At 41.0% G+C, this 14797-nt stretch overlaps 1 protein-coding gene across 2 annotated transcripts; it reads left to right on the forward strand.

Moving 5' to 3' along the window:
- Positions 1 to 1728: 1728 nt before the first annotated feature.
- On the forward strand, positions 1729 to 14578 carry epha2a (eph receptor A2 a). Of its 2 annotated transcripts, XM_034219080.1 has the most exons (17): positions 1729 to 1899; positions 2701 to 2768; positions 4018 to 4654; positions 8458 to 8613; positions 8714 to 9046; positions 9552 to 9679; positions 9782 to 9974; positions 10093 to 10195; positions 10455 to 10507; positions 10600 to 10725; positions 10820 to 11005; positions 11117 to 11178; positions 11537 to 11746; positions 11903 to 12052; positions 12309 to 12502; positions 13098 to 13253; positions 13753 to 14578. In XM_034219080.1, exons 1-17 carry the CDS (start codon positions 1824 to 1826, stop codon positions 13859 to 13861), a joined length of 2940 nt encoding a protein of 979 aa, XP_034074971.1. In that variant the 5' UTR covers positions 1729 to 1823; the 3' UTR covers positions 13862 to 14578. The 2 variants fall into 2 exon arrangements, with proteins under 2 accessions (XP_034074971.1, XP_034074970.1); XM_034219079.1 differs by having other exon boundaries at positions 10820 to 11178.
- Positions 14579 to 14797: the final 219 nt, after the last annotated feature.

A 14797-nucleotide genomic window follows, 5' to 3' on the forward strand; every position in this document is an offset into this window, starting at 1 on the left:
TTAATACAAATAAAATAAAAATCAGAGAGAGAGAGTTGAAGGAAAATCTTTGACATACTCTTTGCTGTTTCATCTTTATTATCAACTATTTTTTAAGAAAAAAAATGCCTGTATTACTTTGTTTAAATATAGTCAAAGCTTAACATTTAATAATTGAACAGACAGTGTATTGCTCCACATTACTGTAGACAGGTCCATTATAACAATGTAAATACTAATTTGTTAAACAATAGCAATTATCATTATACTGATCTTCAGAAAATCACATTTGAAAGTTACTATATATAAGTACAAGTGAAATTTTATGGTACTTATATTTGACTTGCCTACTTACATTTTAATGGCTTTCTTAAGGTACTTGTACTTTGGTTGAATTGTTCTATACTTTGGTACTTTTATTTATTTCTTGTATTTTTGTTATAATTGTAGTTTTTCCCTGAGTGGCATCCTTGAGTCAATTTAAACACTTTACCGACTGAAATATTATTAATACCAAATATAAAAAAATCACTTTTTACCACAAAGGTAAGGCCTAAGTGACGAATAAACAAACAAGGTCTGCACCCATTTGAGTTAATTGTACTGTAAATTAGCAAGGTAATGATGTGTGTGTATTAGTACATTGTAGTTTGTGTATTGTGTGATGTGCATCATTATATTTCCATATTAGTATTATGGTTTTATGATGGTGTGATGGCCCTATAAGCTTTATATTTGAATTACACTTTACTTGTGAAAGACAGACATTCAAATTAACAATATGTAAGATTACATGTAGGCCTATAGACTTTGACATGATATGGATCTATTAATTAACAAATATTGATGAATTAAGGGCAAGCATTACAATTAAACAAGGTAAATTCTAACTAATAGATATACACATGAAAGTTACAGTTGATTGCCTATATTAACACAATACTTTTATATTCCAAGAAAACTGAATATACAAATTATACATTATCTTATCAAATATGTCCTCATTTGAAAACATTTCCAGGACAGAAACCTGAGAACACCTTTGTCAAAATCATCAAAAGAAATCATCAAAGTAAACATTAAAAGATTTGGCCATAAAACATGCAGTTAACGCTGCAGGTACAGACAGATTTTTTAGTAAGAATCCAAAGAAAGGTTTTCTAACCTTTGAAATATAAAACCACCACAAATTACCTTACCCTTTAAAGTCCCATATCAAATAACCAGTAATTAATAACTATTACAAACAATCTGCCTTTGTTCATCGCTCAGTATTATGTTCTTGTATAACAGGTTGTGTATTCAACTTTATCCCATGGTCACTGTAAAACACATATGATCAACAAGTTTTCTGAAACTGTGTTTAAATGAGCAAGTGAAGCATTCAGCTAGCTGTTGGTGAATTCAAGAGACATCAAGAGAAGCAATTTGACAATTGAAATAAACACCTCTTAGAAGAAAATAAATATCCAAAATATTGAAGACATACAATTTGGGATGTTTATTTTCACTAATCTGAATGAGAACATGTTATGTAAACAGAAAACTCCAAAAATGTACCAGTACATGAAAATCATACACACACTTTAAAATCAATACAGTGAGGCTGTTGCAGTACAGTTTATGAATGAAAACAGGTGCGGTCAAATACATCTGGTCCCGCCCCTAAATTACCATATTTGGATAACTTCAACATTCCAGAGCGTGCGGGGCGGAGCTATGACGCCACCTGTTTGTGAATGGGCTCAGTGAGCCGGTAGAGTGAAGTTAGTGTGGGACAGACCGACGGAGGAGAGACTTCGGGATTTAAAAAACACGACTTTTTATAAAAGTTGTGCGGAATCATGGAGTTATGTCGGGTCTACTTGTTTGTCTTTTTATTCTGTCATCACGTCTTTATCAGCCTCCAGTCGAAAGAACGTAAGTAGGCTACTTTTTTACGCGTTGTCTAAAAACTAAAATGAAGCCGAGCTGTTGCGCACATCGTGAGTCAGGAGGTTGGAATTTGATAGCCGGTTTTAAGTTTTGCTTCTGTTTTAAAATGTGTTTAAAATAGCGAATATAGTACATATTTTTGTTGTGTTATAGTCAGAAAGCCAGTGTAAAATATGATATAGTGCGGGTTGCCTTTTATAATATCCCTTCACGATGCCTATTTAAACCTGGTCTCTAATTTTCTTTAATTGATTTAAATCTTCAAAAAGATCGCATTATCACTTTTTCTTTTATACAGCCTACATTTACATTAATGGCCTTTGCTAATTTAGGGTTAAAGGGTACCCGTGAGTTGCCTTAACATGTCAGACTTTTCTTTTACTTGTGGTTCAGATTCATGTATTTCGCTCGTCATGGCAATTTAAGTGCCCACGCCTTTCTCAGACATTATTAATGCTGTATCCTGGATTTGGAGGACACGGTCAATGAAGTCCTGAATCAGACCGACATGCTCGATTAGACCGTCAAAGGATGGCATGTGCCCTCATAAAACTGCTGTTCCCGGAGATCAAGCCACACCATTTCTTAGTACAGTCAGATCTTAGTCATTTTCTAATTGTTTTATAGCCTTATGAACAACTAAAAACATATGCTATGTGTGTGACACAAGTTTAGTTCTGTAAAATATTTAGATGTCATTTGAAGCGAATGTTTTAGTTTTTTTATTCATTGTCATTTTGTTCTTGTCACTCTGTAATATATATGTTTTTCTGTTTGTGTCTGTAGAAGTATTGCTGGATATGAGAGCTTCAGGATCAGAGTTGGGGTGGTTGACGTTGCCATATGAGAACGGAGTGAGTATTTATACCCCAACTGGCATTTTTAAGACTTCAGGTTAAGGACTTGAAACATTCTTTCTCTGATTTAAATCAGCGCAAGACAAGCCGATGTGAGGAAATCAATAATATTTAGCAAAAGAGGCTTCTTTCTTCTCATAGAATAATGAATCCCTCTGAGAAATGTAAGAGTTAAGCTAGTAATACAGTATGTTGACGTTAACCTTTTATGACAGAGTATGAATGCCATTAAAATGCCAAGGTTCAACCTACATTATCACAGGAGCTCATTCCAACAAGGTTTCTTGTGAATCCTCTCTGACTTTAGAGATGACATCAACAGCAAGATGATCTGTACAGTTGTGGTTAGACATAAGTAAAAGAGAAAGAAAGACTGCTCCATGTGTGGAGAAGCATCCCTCTATCTATAGTTCAGTGGCTTTCCATCTAAAAAAAGACAGAGGACATGGCCACTTCCACTGTGTGGGCCACGTTTCTTCTTACGTTCTCAAAGATCTAAGGGTTCTCCTTTTATCAGATAGGATTTCCCCTTGTCCATCAGACTTTGCTTTGTGTTAATCCAACTTTCTCACACTTCTCACAAACGTTTATTTAAATTTGTAACAGGGACCTGCAATGTGTGGTTTCAGCTAATATTTGATTTGCTAAATGCTGTGTACACTTTCCTAAGTAGACGATTCAAGTTGGATAGTAATTTCAAGTGATGTCTAATCATGAAATATAACTGCAAACACACCAGTGCTGCTAGTATGAGGTGTTACATCTTAATATTGAATTGAGGCTTTTAATCTTTCTGCTCGTCATTGCTCCCCTCTCTTAAAAAGTCTTAATTGCTGCCAATTTAGCTGCCACTGTGCTTATAAAGCTCATTAAACTGCCATAAATGTTAGTTGGTAGTCTACAGTAGTATATGCTGTGTGTGTGTGTGTGGCTCACACAACATGCAGCCTCGTGTGTTAGTGGAAAACCACACACGTCGAGAGCATGGCACATGTCTAGGCCAATAATCTTGATGTGTGGAAAAAAGCTTCAGCTCACTCCTGCTCACTCCTGCTCTTTATGAGCTTCTCAGTCAGCATGAAAGAAGAGGTGTCTCATAAATAAATCCCTCAACAAGAACAAAGCAAACAGACCCTGTACTTATTCCCTGAAAGAAAACTCCTTTGATTATTGTAGCTGTGTGACAGTGACTTTTGCCCCTTACACTAATCCATCTCCTCTCTTTTTGTCTTTTTCTTTCCTTAAGTGGGAGATAGTTCAAACGGTGGTGAACGGCTCGCTATTCTACACCTACAGTGTGTGTAGCGTTGACTCTACTGAACAGGACAACTGGTTACGCACGACATTCATCCAGCGGCGCCCGGGAGCCACTCGAGTCTCTGTGGAGCTCCGCTTTATTGTGAGAGACTGCAACACCTTTGATGGTGCTTCAGTCGCCTGCAAAGAAACCTTCAACCTTTTCATCTCAGAGGCCGACGCTGACGTCGGAACCAACTTCCGTAAAGGCCAGTTTCGCAAAGTGGCCACCATCGCTCCTGACGAGGTCACACGGGGTCGCGTGCTGAAGGTCAACATGGAGACGAGGGCCATGGGGCCTCTGTCTAGAAAGGGCTTCTACCTGGCTTTTCAGGACATGGGCGCGTGTGTGGCGCTGCTGTCTGTCAGAGTTTACTACAAGACGTGCCCAGCCACGGTGCAGAGCTTGGCGGACTTCCCGGAGACTGTGGCGGATTCTCTCAGGGAGGTGGAGGGAGCCTGTGTGGAGAATGCCGTCAGCCAGGCCACCCCACGCATCTACTGCACAGCTGAGGGAGAATGGGTGGTTCCCGTGGGGCAGTGCCAATGTCTCGCCGGCTATGAAACCACCGGGGAATCCTGCCAAGGTAAGCACAGCTAAAAAAACTGCCACGCACTCAACTGAGAAGGGTTTACGTTGCCATGTGAGTTGTAGTAAGTGAAGCACCTCGCTCAACCACTCCTCTGGCAACATGTGAGGAATGAGCGCTGAGGAATGTTAATTATGTCTGTTTTTTTTGGAAGTCTTTCACAAAAGCACTCTATCTCTGGCGTATCTGTGCTGAAGTGGGTCAGGTACGGCAGGAGGGAGCTTAGGAAACGGGGAAGATGACTAAGCCTGTTTGTTGTGTTTTGATATTACAGCAACCGCAGATTGCTCCATGATAAATCCACTGAGGGAAATGTCAACAGCCTCCCATCAATGCCTCATCTCTTTACAGATTCTTTCCACAGTCTTTTCCTCAGGACTCAGGAATGGGGTTGTGTTATAGATAGGTCGATGTCTGGAGGTGATGACACAGTACAAGAAGCTATGTCCAAATTCCACACCACACACTAATTCTCAGAAGGCTTTGAGTTTGTTGTGCCTTTTTTAAAATAAATTAATCAAGGAAGTATAGTTTTGGTATGTAGAATACAAAAGTAAAAAACTTAAGGGGACATGAGGATAAACTTTCCAAACATTTAGATATTCGACAGGTGGTTTTTAAAACAAAGAAAGCTATGTAAACAGCCCCAGAGAAGGACCTGTGAATACATATCAGAACAATAAAATAGATGTGTACAGTAAAAGTCATAGCTGCGGTTTTTATACAGTAAGTGCTCCTACTGTTCGTGTGGAATTTGTCTCTGGCTTCTCGGGCGTGGTGTGTTGAGCGTCTGGAGGAAGCGTGGGAGGAGAGAGGACGGAGAGGAGGAGGGGGAGGAGGGAGAAAGGGCTCAGTCGGCTGCAGGGACATTTGAAAGGAATTCTTTCACCCTCGCGTCACCTCCTGCACTGACTGACTGAAGGAAGAAGCCGTGTGAATGTGTCAGAATAACTACCTGAGTGCTATGTCTTCTGCTCGCAAGTATTTGTTTTGGGCCAGTTGCTAAGGCGACAGGAGCCACAATTACAGGGAAGAGGCCGACACGCCTGCCAGAGGTTAGCCTGAGTCAGGCTGCGGTTTATGACTCCTGATGGTCGGAGTCACCTTGACTGGCAGAGCTGGCTTTTTCCAGTTATTTCTTTTAACACAACTGATCCCTCTAACCAGCTTAAAGTATTAAACGATTAGTTGATTGACAAAAGAGTCATTGAAAACTCTTTTGATAATTGTTACTTAGTTTACTTTACTTCTTATTTTCTTCCAAAATTTCAAAAATAATTGTAGCTTTTCAGTTGAAATGATTTACTGCTTGAGTTATATTTGGACTGGTTGGACAAAACAACATATTTGAAAACTATTTTGTGACAGGATATAGACCAAACATCTATTAGTTGCAAGTCTACAAGTTTATGGAAGTTATTGTAAGCGCTACATACCTTTTTGATAGATAGGTACAGTGGTTCATAGAGTGAATCTTGTACTGGGGTTGTAAAATGAAGAAAGAATAAAGAGGAAGGCGGGGAGGAAGTCACGGCAGAGGAATGCTTCAGTCTTTGAGGTTTCTGACCACAGTGGACTCTGAGCCCAGCACCTGAAACGGAAGTTGGCTGGGAAAGATAGGAAATATTATGACGGGGAAAATCTGTGATTCCAAAGTCTGGAGGATGACCTGAGTATTAGGAAGCAGGAAACATGTTTTAATACACAAATTAAAAAAACAATTATAATGCTGTAGTTTGTTCCAACTCCCTATTTTCAAGTACACCAGAGAAAGTGATATCCTCGAGGCTAATGGCCTGCATTCCCCTAAAGAGAACAACTGTTGTGGGAACAGGAAGTAAAGGGAGAAGAGGAGGAATGCTGACACAAATGAGAAGGTTGTCCTGTGCCCAATCGGAGGGCGGGGAGTCAGTCAACAGTTGGTGCATGAGGGTGGTTAGTTTCGTGGCTGCTTAGTTAGGTGTGGAGTGTAATTTAGTCAAGAGGATTAGTGGAGCAACAGGACAGCTGTTAGCCAATGACATGCCCCGCTTTGCCTCCCTTTGCTCTTTCATCCGGTTGTTAACACACGCAACGAGCTCCCTAATCCGTGTTCCTACTCATTAGAACAATGGGCCGACACAAAGAGCAGAAAACAGATCCAATTAACAGATGCACCGGTGCAGAACACAAGTCCTTTTCACATGTGTGCAGAAAGGAGCGTGGGACGATTTCATCAAGAAGGGGACAATTAAAGATAGCTGAAGAAACGTTTTGGATTGAATGTAGAGCTGCAACCAACAATTATTTTCATTGTCAAGTCGAATCAGGATTTGGAATGTTCGACTACTTAAAAAAAAAAAAGTAAAATAAAATACTGAATAATCAAATCAGTTTTTATTTAAATAATTAAATACTTGACAACTAATCTGTTAATCACCGCAGCTTTAATAAAATTAAAACTGTATTTCAACACTTTTTGATGACTCACAAAAAGACGCTTAGACTTTAATTCAATGTAATTATGAGAATCAATCGTTGCCTAAGTTAGCGTTTACAATGTTTGCAGACATTGCACGAATCCCGCCATTTGCGAGTTGTTTAATGAGAAAAGCAACATATTTATGGCCCCACTCTGTCCAATCTCAGAGACAATGGATGAATAGGGCTGGAGTTTCTTTAGTACGTGACAGACGTCCTGCTGCTGCAGCTCAGGATGAAATGGACTGGCCCCCTTTTCTTATTTGAAAAGACCTCTGCTGCACCCCCACTGCCGCCAAGTGACTCCCCAGGGAGAACTTCTGTTGGTGCTTCAGACCTTTGCCCCCATCCCCCATCCATCCATTCATCTTGATCCCTCCTACTCAAAATCAACCTGTTCCTTCTCCTCCACTGCGGCATTACTTGGAGTGCAAAGGTCCTTCTGCCTGAATGGTGAAGTAAGGCGACCGCGTCTTAAATCCAGGGTTCACTCGACCTCTTCTCACGGCCAACAGCACAGGGGCCAGATGAAAGGCTCCACCCGGGGGGAGGCGGCAGAATGAAAGCAGAGAGAGGAAAATATCCTCTTTTAAAGTTATTAAAGTTTATATTGTGCTGGAGCCCTTTATCACCTCAGAAAGTATGTTTGTGTATTTCCATAACAAACTGAAAATCATACTCGTTCCTGTCAGTTTTTCCTATTTCCTGCTTCTAACTCTTCAACATTGGGTGCTATAATTTGCCACTGGTGTCAGGGGTTGGAGGAAGGAAGGAAGAAGGAAAGGAAACATCAGCCTCAGACTGGATTGCAGCTCTTGCGCTGTAGTTTCTGTCCACTCTGCACGTTCATTAACCTCTCATGCCCTGGAAGGCTGTTTATCAGTGAGCTCAAATGTCACATCATCATCATCATCATCATCATCTCTTTCAACAGTGTCCAAGATGCCATTTCCTTTGGCAAAAACATAAATATTATCTGCCAGAGAACATGATCTGAGGGTTCACACAGGGGAACGGCAGATCAGATCACCTGATGGATTTAATGCTCCTCTGTCATCCGGTTCACACTGTCGGTGTGACCTGAGATTAGGCCTTCAGGCGAAATAGGCGAGTGGAGGCAGATCGTCCGGAAAATCCCTTTTCATTCCTCCAGATACAAAGGCTCAGTGATTATAGGTTACTCACAATATGCTTCCTGTAGGGTGGAGCGGGCTGGTATTACAGAGACGGCTTCATTGTTTGTATTTACATCATTCATTCTTCCTGTGATTGTCTGTTTTTATAGTTAGTCCTAAAGACAACCTTAAACTAACACACACCTTTTTTTTAATCTCACACAGAATGCAAACCAGGTTACTTCAAGCCATCTGTATCAGGCGAGTTGTGTCAAGTGTGTCCCGATAACACAAAGCCGTCCGCAGCTGGCGCCACCGACTGTCAATGTGAGGAGGGTTTCTTCCGCTCCCCTTCAGACCCTCCTACGTCCCCCTGCTCTGGTAACAACCACACTCAATTTAATTTTACTCATAAAGTAAACTAATAGCTCATTACTGAAGATCAGGCTAACTGTTCTGTGTCATGTACTTCCTCCCTTAGCTCCACCCAGTGCCCCTCGAGACCTGACCTCCACCACCCTCTCAGCAGAGGGCAGGCTGCATCTGTCCTGGAGCCTGCCGCTGGTGACCGGGGGCCGCAGGGACCTCACCTACAGTGTGGAGTGCAAACACTGCGAGGGGTCCGTGTGTGTCCCATGTGGCGAGAAGATCCGCTTCGAGACGGGTCCGACAGACCTGCAGGACACTGAGGTTGTGATTAGTGACCTGGACTCTCATCTGAACTACACCTTCACCGTGGAGACTCACAGCGGCGTGTCCCAGTTCGGTATGGAGAGGCCCATCGCCAGCATCACCACCGCTCTGGACTACAACGGTGAGCTCAAACACAAGAAAAGCTCTAATTTTTGCTCCGATTTAACCTTGTGTTATGCTCTAATTGGCTTTACTTTAAGTATGTGTGAAAATAATAATGAAAATGAAAAAAAAAACTATTGAAACTTAATATGTAGAAATGATAACAACTTTCTATGATATCCTTGTGTATAATGCTTTCAAATAAATAGTTGTGAGCACCAGTCTATATTCACTATGATTCTTAACATTAATCATAACGATAAAACAATGTGTAAAAAAGTGGTAAAACTAATCAAATGTTTTAAGCTGTTGAAAGAGGTCTATTGTCCTCAGAACCCCAAACAGTCATTTTTTTAATATTTAGAATTGTATTTCTCAGTACAAACCATCATACAAAAAGAAGGGCTTACTACACAACGAGGAATGCAGTGTGACCCAAAGGCTCTCATTTCCAAATGTGCTTTCCAAAGTCTATGATTAGTCACTAACCATTATTTTGCTTTCTGTCCCTCACCGACCGTTAGATCCCCCCAAGGTGACGTTGATCCATCTGGATGATCGCAGCCCCACCAGTCTGTCTCTGTCCTGGACTCTGTCTCGCAGGGCTCCAGCCCACATCAATCACCGCTACGAGCTCATGTACCGCAGAAAAGTAAGACACACTGCTCCTTTGTCCCTCCTTCACTCGTTCAAAGTTGTGGCTGTAAACGGTTTGTAAAATGACTCTAATCCTCCTGTTTTCCTTATTGCGCAGGATGATGAGGGCGAGCGTGATGTGACCACCTACACAGTCCTGATTTTGGAGAAAAGTTCAGTTTTGATCAGTGACCTCACCCCAGACACTACGTACATGTTCAGGGTCCAGGCACTGAGGCCTGGACCTCAGTCCTCAGAAGGAAACCCCGGCAGCTACAGTGTGGAGCACGAGTTCCCTACTTTACCTCTAGGTAACAGGAACCTTTAAAAGTGATAGAAGATTCAATCATTTCTCAAAATGTGTTCTGTATAATCTTTTATTTCTCGTTCTTGAGTTGTTAAATGTGTCTCTTTCTGTGTTTTGCACAGCCGAGTCTCTGACCCAGAACAGCTCCACCATGGTGATGGGAGCAGTCGTTGGCGTCGCGGTTATTCTGCTCGTTGTGGTGGCCGTCCTGTTGCTGCGTAAACGGTTGGTAACAACATGCTTCTGATCCCCGTCCAACGCCTGTGTCATTCAGATAAATGTTATCTTCAGATCTGTAGACTGTGTGATTATGTGCCACAAGCTCGAGTAAATGAAAGATATTCGGGTATGACAGCTCAAGGAGGATTTATCGGTAATAGCCGGTGTAGCTATTGAATACAGCCTTGGTCTTTTCAGCTGAGACTGACCTGCAATTGGTTAAAAGCTGTTTTCTGTTTAGTAATCCCTCATGTTTTCCTTTCAGGAGAATGAACTCTCGTGGCAGGGGAGGACCTGAAGATCCTTACTTCTCAACAGGTTAGAAAACCATTCTGCACATTCAAAAATAATATCACCAGTTTATTCAGTTATCGTTAAGACTAAACATCTGGTCTTTATTTCTATCCTAGATCAACTCAAGCCTCTGAAGACATACGTTGATCCACACATGTATGAGGACCCTAACATTGCCATCGCAAAGTTTGTCACAGAAATTGACCCCAGTGCCATTAGCAAACAGAAAGTCATCGGTGTTGGTGAGTGTATTTCTTTTTAAAACACGATTTGATTTAATGAAAAAGTTAGAGCATGGTTCCTAAAGTTTTCTCCTGCTGTCTGTCTGCCAATCAGGAGAGTTCGGGGAAGTGTTTTGGGGCGTGATGAAGACTCCTGGGCGAGGGGAGGTGCCCGTCGCGATCAAGACCCTGAAGCCGGGGTACTCTGAGAAACAAAGGCAGGACTTCTTGAGCGAGGCCAGCATCATGGGTCAGTTCTCGCACCCCAATATCATCCGCCTGGAGGGAGTCGTCACCAAATGTGAGTCCATAACATCAGAAAGAAATCAAATCAATCAATCTAATTTCATTTGCATCAGCTGCATGTGTGGTTTTCTTTCTCTAAACCTATATTTTCTGTTTCTAATTTCAGTCAAGCACTTAATGATAGTGACCGAGTACATGGAGAACGGAGCCCTCGACACATATCTGAAGGTACGTGCAATATGTCAAGACCTGAGCTTCAGACATAAACGTAATGTTTATAGTCCTTATTATTTGTTAAGGGTGCAAACTAAAAACCACTCGTCTAATGATCTTGTCTTGCCTTAAATCTGTTTTCTGTTTATTTCTTTATTTTCGATAACATTAAATTGATGGTATTGGTTTTTTTGCTTCAAGTCTAAGCAAGACAGCATATAATATGTTTCCCAAAATGTTGAACTATTCCTTAAATACAGTTAAAAATGACATAAAACAAAGGAAGTTGTGTTTGACTTACATTTATGTCAAGATGAAAATGTTTTAACAATTAAGTGTAAGAAAAGGTTATTTAATATTGTTTTCTTTTTAGGACAGAGATGGGGAGATTCATTCATATCAGCTGGTGGGGATGCTGCGGGGAATAGCTGCTGGCATGAAATACCTCTCCGACATGAACTACGTCCACCGTGACCTGGCAGCGAGAAACTGTCTGGTTAACAGCCTCCTGGAGTGCAAAGTCTCTGATTTTGGGCTGTCACGTGTGCTGGAGGATGATGCTGAGGGCACTTACACAACCAAGGTAAGTCTACATTTTACAGCCTGAAAGCATAGCGAGAACCACCCTTGTTTTATTTCCTTCTCAAGCGTCTAATCCAAAGTGCTTTTCTTTCAGCGCCTTGTGTTTGCACTCTCTGCACCAATTAAATATGATTTCTTACTGTTTCTCTTCTATCAGGGAGGTAAAATCCCCATTCGCTGGACGGCCCCTGAGGCCATCGCTTACAGGAAATTCACTTCAGCTAGCGACATGTGGAGCTTCGGCATCGTTATGTGGGAAGTCATGGCATTCGGAGAACGGCCCTACTGGGACATGAGCAACCATGAGGTATGTTTCCAACTGTTATGGTTGAGATGAGGGATCGTTTTAGGCTGTGTAGGTTCAACTTTATTATGTATAACCACTGAGAGTCTCAGCTGGGTATCTGGTGATAAAAAGCTGCCTGACATCCAGAGCAGTTTCCCACCATCCTTTTCAAATGAACTGTTTAAGTCAACATACGAACAAAGCACCTTTTCAGACTGTCTGTCACCGCTCTCATAAATATACTTTAGATCTAAGCACTGGTTTTGCTCTTCCTCAGGTCATGAAGGCTATCAACGAGGCGTTCAGGCTTCCTGCTCCGATGGACTGCCCCTCCGCTATCTACCAGCTCATGCTCCAGTGTTGGCAGAACGACCGCTCCAAACGGCCTCGCTTCACTGACGCTGTCACCATGTTGGACAAACTGCTCCGGTGCCCAGAGTCTCTGAAAACCATCGCTGACTTTGATCCACGGTATGAACATTATTTTATGATTTGGTACAAAAGTAAAACTGTAAAAGACACTAATCCTCTCAGAGGTATAATTAATTCTACTGACCAGTTTTAGGGCGAGACATAAGGGAAGAAAAATAAAGGGGAAAGTTTGTTTCTTTGCATTTACGAAAATAAAGTCTAATTGTTGAGAATAAATGTTGAGGTTTAACATTTTTCATTAATGTTAATCCTTTGAAAATCAAAACTGTTTGCATTAGGGCATATACTTTAATCTCTGATTGCCGTAATGCTTAGCTAAAAAAAATGGTGTTCTTTTAGCATGAGCCTGGCCCTAATACTCTTCCATAGATTCTGAGGAGAATTACTAAACTTAAACATAAAACATTTATAAACCCTAATTTAGTGTTAATAGTTGAGACAGATATTCATCAATGAATGTATTATTTCTAAGATCTGTCTCCATTCTTTCCTTTAACTAGAGCAGTATTTGTCTTTGACATTAGAAAATTACACTTGCAAACCTGTTTCCTATTGTTCAGCTTCATGACGTGCAATCGGTGTACATGTATCAGTTAATGATGATTAATTCAAATATATCCGTTGTTTTTCACAGCGTGTCCATCCGCCTGCCCAGCACCAGCGGCTGTGACGGCACCACCTTCAGGTCGGTGCCCGAGTGGCTGGAGTCCATCAAGATGAACCAGTACAACGAAAGCTTTGCTCGTGCGGGGATCACGACCATGGAGCAGGTGCTCGCATTGAGGCATGAGTAAGTGCACACATGGCACAGGTGCAGCTCTGATTCCTCTGGCACCAGGCCACATTTTTTAGTAACACAGAGAAAGTATTGAGCACTCAGCCCGAACATTTGTTATCCAGTTTGTGCAGAAATACTCCACTCCGCCTCTGCCCATGTCATTCCTCTCATTCTCTACCAACACAGCTTCAACAGCAGTGGCCTTTTTTTAAATCCGACATACCCTAACAGCTCCGTCACATTAACAAGTTATTTCACCGGCTTGTATTACTTAAAGCTCACTGTTTGAAAACCTATTTACATACATTCTTTTAAAACACTTATTAACAGCCTTTAGCTGCAATACATGGATATATTTATTTCCGATCAAAACATAATTGATATTGTTTTTCAGCGAGTTGACACACTCCACCATGTTAAATGCTGCCCTACAAGAACCACTGCAGTCTCACAGAGTCCATATTGTTTTCAGCACACTTTTAAAACTATATATTTTCTCTCGTCCTTTCAGAGACATCAGGAACATTGGAGTGCGGTTGCCCGGTCACATGAAGAGGATAGCGTACAGCATCCTGGGTCTGAAAGACGAGACCAGCTCACTCAGCGTGTTTGCAGTGTGATCTAAAGCATTCCTGCAAATCAAAGTGCACTGACTGACCATGCCATTTCACTCACGGACAGGGAGGACTGAAGGGGGGGTGAAACTGAGCTACACTGCAGGGTTTTTTTTTAGTGTGGCGCGACTGAAGAGGAGCCTCTACGCCACTCAGAAAGGACTTAGCTCAAAAACACTTATGTACTTTATAATAACAGAAGACAATTAATATATCTTGATGTAAAAAAATGTTTTTATATGTTGAAAATGAACACGTGATTTTGTAATTAAAACAATTATAAAAGTAAATGCTAAATGTGAGAATGTGAGATTGCTTGGTCTGTTTTTACTGAATGACTGAAATATTTAATGTTGTTTATTATTATGGGCATTCTCTTCCAAGCACTCACTTTATCCTGCCAGAGTTTCTGGATCCTTATATTTGTTTGTTTTTCTACATTTCCATTCATGATCAATGAGACTTACTTAAAAAAAGTCAACTCAGGGCAAATTATCACACATTCTGTAGTTAGTCTGTGTCATACGATGCATTTTCCTCAGTCTTTTGTTTGTTTACATTGTGTCTTAAACAAACTGTTCATTTTTATTTAATATTTATTTTATTTTGTATTTGTCATTTGTTACATGAAAAATAACTGATCTGGCGCATATTTGCCAGGTGTTGTGTTTTTGTGATTTTCAATAAAATCAGTGTTTCCTTGTGACTGGATCACTATCTGTACTCTGTAGTCAATGTGTTTTTGTTTGTTATGGGCTCAGACTGAAATATCTCAGCAACAGTTTGATGGATTACTATGAACTTTGAAACAGACATTAATGGTCCCCAGAGGATGAACCCTGCTGACTTTGGTGATCCCCTGACTTTTCCTGTAGTGCCAACAGCAAGTTGACATTTTTGTTTAGAAGTCAAATGTGTCATGGATTACATGGATTACCGTAA

Source organism: Gymnodraco acuticeps, unplaced genomic scaffold (genome assembly GCF_902827175.1).
Source record: "Gymnodraco acuticeps unplaced genomic scaffold, fGymAcu1.1, whole genome shotgun sequence".
Classification (NCBI taxonomy): Eukaryota; Metazoa; Chordata; class Actinopteri; order Perciformes; family Bathydraconidae; genus Gymnodraco; species Gymnodraco acuticeps.